Raw genomic sequence first — 10,770 nt, 5'->3', positions numbered from 1 at the left:
ATAAACGCTAACAATACTCGGCGTTGAGTGATGATTTGAGACTGATCTTTATAGTATGTGTGTGATTGGCTATAGGTGAGTCCGTAATCAATATAGTACAATGAGTTCTGGGAAATGCAGTTCGAGGAGAGGTGTAGTAGTTCATGAAAAGAGTCAAAGTGGTAATGGGTGACCTCTGATGGTGAGTGAATAGAAGTCCATGGACTGAACTCGTGACACCTCCTGAGTCCTTTATCATTCTGTCATGGACTACATTTCCCATCCTATTATGATCTGTGTGACATTTATTAGTTTTGGTGCTCACTATATAAGTCGTGTGTTTTAGTCAGTCAGTGTAAGTTGTTATATTTGCTGTTTTCATTCTGCTCCCTGTCTGGGTTGTGTTCCCTGTTCCTGGTTGGATTATCTTTGTCTATTTTTCTTTAATACATTTTTATATATAATACATTTTTGCTGCATTTAGATCCTTGCCTTATCTCACCCTTGCCACCATCATAACACTTTGGCATCCTGTCCTGAAGGTACTCTGAAGGTATAGTCTTGAAGGTACTGATGTTTTAGTGCAGCGCCACTTTGTGGCATGATGCTATTTCAAAATATATTTATAGCTTTTGATCAGTTTTGTCTATTGTCATGACAGATTCCTTGGATCGTGTTGAGAACATTGATACCAATTATGCCATAATCAGTCAAATCATCTGCCATTTTTATTTTCTTTAAAAAACGACTTTTTTGAAATTCCTCATGAACCAGTGGTCTGATTTTCACCAAATTCAACTCAGATCATCTTCAGGCCATGCTGGCAAAATGTTATTGATATTGTTTCGACAAAACTTTTCATTTTTTTATTTTCCACATTAAATTAATTTGATGGTATGATGCTAAACTGCATCAGCTTTATCGCTGCAAAGCTTTTATATATTGACACCAAACTTTATGTGTCATTGTTACCTCGCAATGACCACACCACATCAATTTGCTTACAGCCACCAATTGTCAAAAGTAATAAAAAATTAAATTATATTACTAGTGATTTTATTTATGATTTTTCATTTTAAAATGAAGCTATGCTTAGCTCCTCATTTTGCCTCTGTTGTGCTTGGCACCCTAATTGCTGAGAGTACAGCATTTAAGTATTAGTATTAGATAGTACAGTGCAATTTAGTTTTTTGTTTGTTTGTTTGTTTGTTTGGCCACAGAGTACAGTGAATTTTGTGTGTGTGTGTGTCCACAGAGTACACTATATTTTTGTTTTGTTTTGCCCACTACAGTGCAGTAAAATGTCATTCCATTAGTCCAATTAGTGATGGCAGCTCTGGTTCTGTAGATCTTAAGTTTAGCATCCCATCCTTGAAGTCTCTTAAAATTCTAATCATAGTCTTCAGGATTACTTGAAATAGACAGGAAAGTGTGTTTGATTAGGGTGGGAGCTAAATTCTCCAGGACAGTGGACCTCCAGGACCAGAGTTGACCATCCCTGATGTATAGTGTAGTGTACACAGATTCATAGCATTTCTTCCAGAACACAATGTTCACAATCTGATAATCAGTTGAACATCTTAATGTCTTGTGATGCATAAGTTTGCTTTTTTAATAAATAAATAAACAGCAAACTCTGATGGTATCTTTTAGAGGGCAATTTCATGCTATAGACAGACATGACAGGAAATGCATGTTTAACTTATTTGTGAGAATTCTAATGCAGGCAGCTACAGAGTCAGTCTGAAAATTATGCAATAGGCCTGACTGTTTTCCAGAAAAACAAAGAGATTAAGAAATGTTAAAATGCTAAACTGAGTGTCTAATCAAAACGATGAATCTGATTAACTGGGTTACAGAGTACTTTAAATCTCATTAAGCTTGCTGGTATTGGGAAGAAAGCAAAAACAGAAGGAGAAAGAAGAAAGAGAAAATGTGAGGCTGAGAACTGAAGAGAAAGAGTGGATTTAGTCAAACAGAATGCAGACAGATTGAAATTAATGAAGTTAGACTGAGCAGAAAATGCTAAATACTTTAAAAGAAATATGGATGGAGAATTATATATTGGTAGAGCAGAAAGAGTGATCAAGATTGCATAGAAAAAATATGTTTACATTAATAAAGGCAGCTGTCATAACTCAAGTCCAATCATAACTGCATTATGAACATTTAAAACATTCCAGAATGCATTAAGTCTATAAGCCTGTCCAAAACCACAACAGTAGTCATTTGATATTCACAGTTGCCTCAATGAGCATCGCTGCAGTTTAGCTGGTCAATATTCTTCTTCCATTCTTCAATCAATATGACAAGACTCTTTGACCACAAGGAACATATACTGTATATGTGCCTGACACTAAAGCTAACATTTTGTTTGTACAGCCAATTTGTGTTCTTCACAAGATGTTTTCATCAATACATTTCAGTATGGATTGAAGACATGTTTTGAGAAGGAGAGATCTGTGTAACCGTTCTTTCTCTCAGCATCAGTCATATTGAATAGAATTGCTAGTACTGCCTATAATATCATAACATCAGCTAAATCTTAAAATCCTTAGCATTTGAAAGAGTAATCATTAAAACAAATCAAGCAGGTTCACTGACACCCTATTTTGTTTTGTGTTTGTTTATGTGAGTATTTTAAATCATATAAGAGATAAAAGGGGGATGAGCGGACAAAATTGCATTAAGATTAAAAATAGTGAAACCAATAGTCACATAATACTATTTAAGAAGATGAATATGCATACTAATCACGGTATGGTTGGATGACCCCAACCCCCCAAACATTTTTGCAATTTCATCTGAACATAATCATATGTAAGATTTAGTCAGTTGAAACAGTTAATTAAGCTGACGTTAATTGAGGTTAACTGATCTGTGTCTCTGGAAAGTAGTCATCTATGGCATTGTATTATGCTAAATATGCTGAATTCTTTTTCATCTACTTTTTTGGGGATTTTGGGGACACGTTAATGTTTCAAATTTGTGTAGTAAATATATATATACACACACACATACTGTATATGCAGTACTGTGCAAAAGGTCACTAGTATTTCCCCAGCAAAAAATGGTTTAAAGTCAGTTATTTCTATCTGATGCTGCCATGTGTCAGTAGGAAATATCAGTTTACATTTCCAAACATTAATTTTGCCAATAATTGTAATAATCCAGTGAGATTTTTGTTTGCACAAGGAGTCTGACAACATACAGTGCTCCACACAGAGATCTCATCTCATCATCATCATCCAGTCTGTCTGCAATGACATGAAGAAACAGAACAAACTGAGACAGACTAAATCCAGAAGAACTGTGGCAACGTCTCCAAGATGCTTCAAGAGACCTACCTACCTACAGTACCTGGTTTCCTGTAACCTACCAGCAAAGCTACCTGGAAAACGATGAGTAAGTGCACCTAGGGCAAAAACTGCTTTAAATGCAAAGGATGGTCACACCAAATGTTGATTTAATTTAGTTAAGTTAATTGATAATTAAAATCTATTTATGACATTATTTTGACAGCATCCTCATTTTACAGCATTTTTACACAAGTGACTAAAACTTTTAACAGTATTTTAGCTTTGCAGGTAGGTCTCTTGAAGCATCTTGGAGATGCTGCCACAGTTCTTCTGGATTTAGTCTGTCTCAGTTTGTTCTGTTTCTTCATGTCATTGCAGACAGACTGGATGATGATGATGAGATGAGATCTCTGTGTGGAGCACTGGCTGTTGTCAGACTCCTTGTGCAAACAAAAATATCACTGGATTATTATTATTAATGGCAAAATGAATGTTTGGAAATTTAAACTGATATTTCCTATTGACAGAATACAGGAAAGGATAGAAATAACTAACTTAATTTTTTCATTGGTGAAAATACTAGTGGCCTAAGACTTTCGCACAGTATTGTATATATTGAATAGAAAATAGAAAATTAGACACTGTTGTCAGACTCCTTGTGCAAACAAAAATCTCACTGGATTATTATTATTAATGGCAAAATTAATGTTTGGAAATTTAAACTGATATTTCCTATTGACACAATACAGGAAAGGATAGAAATAACTAACTTAATTTTTTCATTGGTGAAAATACTAGTGGCCTAAGACTTTCGCACAGTATTGTATATATTGAATAGAAAATAGAAAATTAGACCTTTGGGGTAATATAGGTTTTCATTCAAATCTATAGGCTTTATTTCTTTATTTATGATGTAATTTCACATATTTTGGATTATTTGGGTGTAATATTGATGTGGCATAATGCACACAAGCAGAGCAATGCAGTGAACAGTGATGCAGTGAACAATGTAACATCCCTGTGCTTTTAAAATAAAAATATCAACAATTTTTAAAAGCCGCTTGGCCAATAAAATTTGATGAAAAGAAATCTCTCTCTCTCCCTTCTCAACTGCTCCTGTTAGGTGTCACCACAGCAGAATTATCCACACAACCATTTTGGCACAGCTTTTACACGGGATGCCCTTCCTGACACAATCCAGCACTAAAAGTGCACTAACTAGTGCAACCCCAGTGCCAAGACACACTACATTTGAGGACCAGAACTAACTGTTGTATAATCAACTTACGTAGTAATAGCTATAGTTCATTTATGCTAAATTTTAATGAGTACTTTTATTTGTTTTTGTTTTATTTATGTTTTGTGTAATTGTCACAAGCTCAACTCAATGAAACAGTACGATATCACCATCTTGTGGCTGAAAGTAGCACCGTTCACGGCGCATCAGAATTCTTGAACGGGTTGAGCTGTCCATGGTTCTGAACTAAAGCAGGCTGCTGTCCATGGTTCTGAAGTCTGCTTCAGGTTGATCCTACGGGCAAAATAAAGGCGAGGTTATTTTATGCGCCCCCCAGTTCTGCACCAAATAAAACATAATCGATGCAGGTTGATATTTCCAAGTAATTTGCCCATTTACTGCTACAGTGACTTAAATCGTTTCTATCAAACCCTCCCTTTTTTTTTTTAATGCTCAATGACCCAGTATAGTCTCGGCTGAAGTGACATTTAAAAATTTGAACCACTAATTTTTATGACCTATAAGGAGCCGGCGATGTTTGACTAACTGTTATAGCAAAGAACATCCAATAAAAATTCTGGTTACAGCACCTTGATTTATGTGTGTGAGTACAAGACTTGACAATTCGCTTGCACTAAATGAACGTGTGTGTGTGTGTGTGTGTGTACAGGTTTATATATCCTGGTGGGGACTTAAACCTGAATACACACAGACTCATGGGGACTCGTGTCAGGGTGGGGACCTAAATGGAGATCCCCATGGGTACAAAAGATTATAAATCTTTTTTTTTTTTGAGAAAGTAAAACTGCAGAAAGTTTCCTGTAAGGGGTAGGTTTAGGTGTAAGGTGATAGAAAATACGGTTTGTACAGTATAAAAACAATTCGCTTGCACTATATGAACGTGTGTGTGTGTGTGTGTGTGTACAGGTTTATATATCCTGGTGGGGACTTAAACCTGAATACACACAGACTCATGGGGACTCGTGTCAGGGTGGGGACCTAAATGGAGATCCCCATGGGTACAAAAGATTATAAATCTTTTTTTTTTTTGAGAAAGTAAAACTGCAGAAAGTTTCCTGTAAGGGGTAGGTTTAGGTGTAAGGTGATAGAAAATACGGTTTGTACAGTATAAAAACCCTTACGCCGATGGAGAGTACCTACAAGGATAGCTGACCAGACTGTGTGTTTGTGTTTGTGTTTGTGTGCGCACGCGCGCGGACACCTCTGGCAACCAAACCAAGCGAAGGCAAGTTAACTGTATAAGGTTTCGTTAGGTGGTAAAGGAGATCCAGCTGACCGCTTTATATCTGGTTTCCTGCTTCTTCCCTATCGCTGTCTACCTCGCGTTCCTTCAGTTTAGTATTAGGGTGTTTAGCTTATATTGGTGCATTTACCGCAAATATACTGCAAACCGGTAGGCTGTTTGTGATGAAGTTTTAAACTTCATCGTACGTTACCGCAGAGTTGGCTCGCGGTAGCGGAGAGAGGCGGACACCGCGCGGGGTCGTGTTACTTTGTGTCTCGCTTTTTATCGGAGGAATGGGGTGAGTAGTGAAATGCCAACTCTCTGGAAACAGATCGTGTTCTCCTTCGCTTCTGTACTCAGCATCGGTTCTGTGGTACTTCTGGTTGTGGCACTGGCCACGGAACGCTGGATCACCGGAACCACATTGTGTCAGACAGGAGTGGATCTGGTGAACGCGTCTAGTCCAGAGCTCGAGCAGTTCACGGGACACATTTACTACGGCCTCTTTCAGGGCGGGAAAACACGAAGATGCGGGCTCGGGATCCGCCGCTCCAAAATATACAGTAAGAGCACTAACGTGTAGATTCAATTCTAATTAAACATTCATTGTGTTCCTATATTATTTATACCAAAAACACAGTTGTATAATGCACTGTATGGTTAGAACAGGTCTTTGAGGTTTGGTTTTACAGTAGCTAGCCTATGCCTCCGTGTTGTTGTTTATGTTATTGTTTTTAGACATTTATTAAACCTTTTATTTATTTATAAGGCACATGCATGATTTTTTTGTGTATTTATGTGTTTATGTTTGTTTGTTGTTTTTTATTTATTTTTTATTTTTTTGCCATAACAAAGCTCTGTGACATCCAGGTCTGTACACTATACTGTTCATAAGTCTGAGGTCAGGAATATTTTTTAAAGACATTAATACTTTTATTATAAGGTCTTAATCTAGGTATTAGCTTTTTCATACAAGGACACACTAAACTGATCAAAACATACTGTAAAGACATTTATCTCATAATTTATGTTACATTTATGTTACAAGATTTCCACTTCAACTGTAGTATTGACTTGTTTTTGAATTAATTGAATGACTGAATTAATTAGAAATTAATTATGTTAAAATATATTGAAATATATATTTAAAATTGTATTTCACCATATTATAACAGTATCATAATAATATTTCACAATATTACTGTTTTGACAGTATTTTGGATTAAAAAATACAGCTTGAGTGAAAGGTTTAGGTGTAAAAAATACGAAAATACGGTTTGTACAGTATAAAAACCCTTACGCCGATGGAGAGTACCTACAAGGATAGCTGACCAGACTGTGTGTTTGTGTTTGTGTGCGCACGCGCGCGGACACCTCTGGCAACCAAACCAAGCGAAGGCAAGTTAACTGTATAAGGTTTCGTTAGGTGGTAAAGGAGATCCAGCTGACCGCTTTATATCTGGTTTCCTGCTTCTTCCCTATCGCTGTCTATCTCGCGTTCCTTCAGTTTAGTATTAGGGTGTTTAGCTTATATTGGTGCACTTACCGCAAATATACTGCAAACCGGTAGGCTGTTTGTGATGAAGTTTTAAACTTCATCGTACGTTACCGCAGAGTTGGCTCGCGGTAGCGGAGAGAGGCGGACACCGCGCGGGGTCGTGTTACTTTGTGTCTCGCTTTTTATCGGAGGAATGGGGTGAGTAGTGAAATGCCAACTCTCTGGAAACAGATCGTGTTCTCCTTCGCTTCTGTACTCAGCATCGGTTCTGTGGTACTTCTGGTTGTGGCACTGGCCACGGAACGCTGGATCACCGGAACCACATTGTGTCAGACAGGAGTGGATCTGGTGAACGCGTCTAGTCCAGAGCTCGAGCAGTTCACGGGACACATTTACTACGGCCTCTTTCAGGGCGGGAAAACACGAAGATGCGGGCTCGGGATCCGCCGCTCCAAAATATACAGTAAGAGCACTAACGTGTAGATTCAATTCTAATTAAACATTCATTGTGTTCCTATATTATTTATACCAAAAACACAGTTGTATAATGCACTGTATGGTTAGAACAGGTCTTTGAGGTTTGGTTTTACAGTAGCTAGCCTATGCCTCCGTGTTGTTGTTTATGTTATTGTTTTTAGACATTTGTTAAACCTTTTATTTATTTATAAGGCACATGCATGATTTTTTTGTGTATTTATGTGTTTATGTTTGTTTGTTGTTTTTTATTTATTTATTTATTTTTTGCCATAACAAAGCTCTGTGACATCCAGGTCTGTACACTATACTGTTCATAAGTCTGAGGTCAGGAATATTTTTTAAAGACATTAATACTTTTATTATAAGGTCTTAATCTAGGTATTAGCTTTTTCATACAAGGACACACTAAACTGATCAAAACATACTGTAAAGACATTTATCTCATAATTTATGTTACATTTATGTTACAAGATTTCCACTTCAACTGTAGTATTGACTTGTTTTTGAATTAATTGAATGACTGAATTAATTAGAAATTAATTATGTTAAAATATATTGAAATATATATTTAAAATTGTATTTCACCATATTATAACAGTATCATAATAATATTTCACAATATTACTGTTTTGACAGTATTTTGGATTAAAAAATACAGCTTGAGTGAACATAAGAAAAACATTATAAAATCTTACCAAACCTTTGAACAGTGGTGTATGTATATAGTGTGCATACATAGCACAGTTTACATATTTCTCTACATTGAACAGTTCAGATGCAAAAGCCTCTAAATGCCATCTGAAATTTTCTTCTAAAATGAGAATTTTTATCAGGCTCCTATATTTATGTTCATTTTTTTCACTTTAATTGCATAGAAAATGACCTATACATTGCCATTAGAATAAAATAACTGAACCTAAACATAGCAGCCTGATAAAAATGCTCATTTTAGATGAAAATATCAGATGGCACTTAGAGGCTTTTGCATCTGAACTCTTCATATATTATTAATAGGTACTTACAATCTATCTATGCATTTATAAAAAAGTATCATTCGAATTTTGTGAAACCTAATCTCTGTCTCTCTTTCTCACAAATTCTGCAGTTTTTCCAAAGCTCATCAAACAAATCAACGGTGGTCTTCACATGATCATTATTTTCTTCCTTTTTATTGCTATTGGCTTTGCAGTAGTCAGTTTAGCTTTCTGTATATATAATGCCAGAAAAGTTCCTTACCAATCTATTAAAGGACCTTTTGGCCTCTACGTCTGGAATTTCATTGCAGGTAAGTCAACATAACACATAATCTAAAATACAATGATCTCCATGCCTTTGGACAATCAGCCCTATCTCAACAATATTAACAATAACAAACTGTGATTCATTACTTCTTTTGATTTCTAATCATATGTCCACTCTTTTAATCCCTTCTCTTAGCTCTGTTCAGTGCAATGGGCTTTGCATGTTTCCTTGCAGCAATCCAGTGCCATCGGCTCACAGAACATGTGGCTAACTACCGTGAGAGCCTTTTTACCCTTGTGATCCTTGAGGAGAATCTTGGTTTCTCCTTCTGGTTGTGCGTTGCCAGCGCTGTAACACACGGAGCTAACATTCTTGTAGTAGCCTCCAGTAAAATTCATCTGCCGAAAATACAGACTAAGAAACCAGAGGAACCCACAGTCACTGGAGATGACTTTCTCTACTGAAGAAGAATGAGCTGAATGCAGGGTCAGAAAGGAGGCTGTGCATATGAGCCAAACAGAGTTTATGTGACCCAACATCTACTATACCTGAAGTGATTAATGAGGTGATATGAGGTGATTTATGACTACAGACTGTGGTAGTCATACTGAATCTATGGTTTCATTTACGTGGCAAATACATAAAAGGAAAATCACTTGAATATGCTGTTTGTTGTGGAGGACAGCAAAATGTTTTTGACTGACACAGGTTATGGACAACTGCAGGTTTTCCAGACTGAAATGTGACACTGTGTATGTATTTTAAATTGTAAAAATTTTACAAGTTATATATTTATCTCACCTATATTTCAGAGCCGAGAAATGTACAATATGTAATAATGCATCATTACTGTCTGATATGTAAGAATAAATGACTCATTCACGAGTCAATAAACTTGATGTTTAAAATGTTCCCTTTTTGGCAATGCACACTCTAAACGTTCTAAACATTCATTATCACAGCCACTGATCTATATAATGTTCTCTATTATAGATCCGTGATCACAACAAAGTATGTAATAAACCAAATTCTATAAATATTGTTTTTGTTTACTTTTAATTCAGTACAGCGCAAAAAATAACACTCATAAACTTGGAAGATGGGTCATAGCGACATCCGGTTCACAAGTGAATCTTTTTTTTTTGTTTGTTTTTTTGTTAATATATTTATTGAACATTTTCCAACTTAAACAAAACACACATGAATATAAACCATAATCATAATAAATAAATAAATAAATAATAATAATAATAAATACAGAATAAAAAGAATATATATATATATATATATATATATATAAATAAATACATTTAAAAAATGGGTGAGTCGGCAAAATAAGAATAAGCAGACTTATCCTAGGCCACTAAAAAGGAAAAGAAAAATTAGATACTCAAATTAAATGGATAACCACACTAAATACATATTGGTAGTACAATACAAGTTAAAAATCTTATGCACCTTCAACAGGATAGTGAATAGGAAAACTCTTCAACAGGATAGTTGACAAATCAAGACCTAGATTATTGATATAAGGCTTCCAGACATTATAAAACTGACCCGGCTGACCATTAACTAAACATGTTAAATATTCCAATGGGATTAGTTCCATTAAAATCTTGTGCCATCCAGATATAGTCGGAGTCTTATCACTTATCCATCTCATTAATATATTTTTCCTGGCTGCAAATGTGAGAAGATTGTAAAGTCTTTTTTCATTTGATAAAATCACAGCTTTATCCGGCAAACCAAGGATCAACAATAGAGGATCCATAACCAACTCCTTATCAAAAAT

The 10,770-nt window shown here is 35.7% G+C and overlaps 1 protein-coding gene across 1 annotated transcript; it reads left to right on the top strand.

Moving 5' to 3' along the window:
* Positions 1-7,469: 7,469 nt before the first annotated feature.
* Positions 7,470-9,442, top strand: LOC107551567 (clarin-2-like). Its single transcript, XM_016233208.1, has 3 exons — positions 7,470-7,722; positions 8,842-9,021; positions 9,174-9,442. Exons 1-3 carry the CDS (start codon positions 7,470-7,472, stop codon positions 9,440-9,442), a joined length of 702 nt encoding a protein of 233 aa, XP_016088694.1.
* The last annotated feature ends 1,328 nt before the right edge of the window (positions 9,443-10,770 follow it).

The sequence above is a fragment of the Sinocyclocheilus grahami genome, unplaced genomic scaffold, assembly GCF_001515645.1.
Source record: "Sinocyclocheilus grahami isolate Dianchi unplaced genomic scaffold, SAMN03320097.WGS_v1.1 scaffold427.1, whole genome shotgun sequence".
Classification (NCBI taxonomy): domain Eukaryota; kingdom Metazoa; phylum Chordata; class Actinopteri; order Cypriniformes; family Cyprinidae; genus Sinocyclocheilus; species Sinocyclocheilus grahami.
The sequence above is the reverse complement of the archived record's forward strand: the minus strand, read 5'-3'. Positions and strand labels throughout refer to the sequence as shown.

Excerpts from the sequence above, each read along its gene's own strand:
- LOC107551567 (XM_016233208.1), top strand. The coding sequence starts at position 7,470 with ATGCCAACTCTCTGGAAACAGATCGTGTTCTCCTTCGCTTCTGTACTC. Across the intron at positions 7,723-8,841 it reads CCGCCGCTCCAAAATATACA|TTTTTCCAAAGCTCATCAAA; the intron begins GTAAGAGCACTA and ends CAAATTCTGCAG. Across the intron at positions 9,022-9,173 it reads CGTCTGGAATTTCATTGCAG|CTCTGTTCAGTGCAATGGGC; the intron begins GTAAGTCAACAT and ends CCCTTCTCTTAG.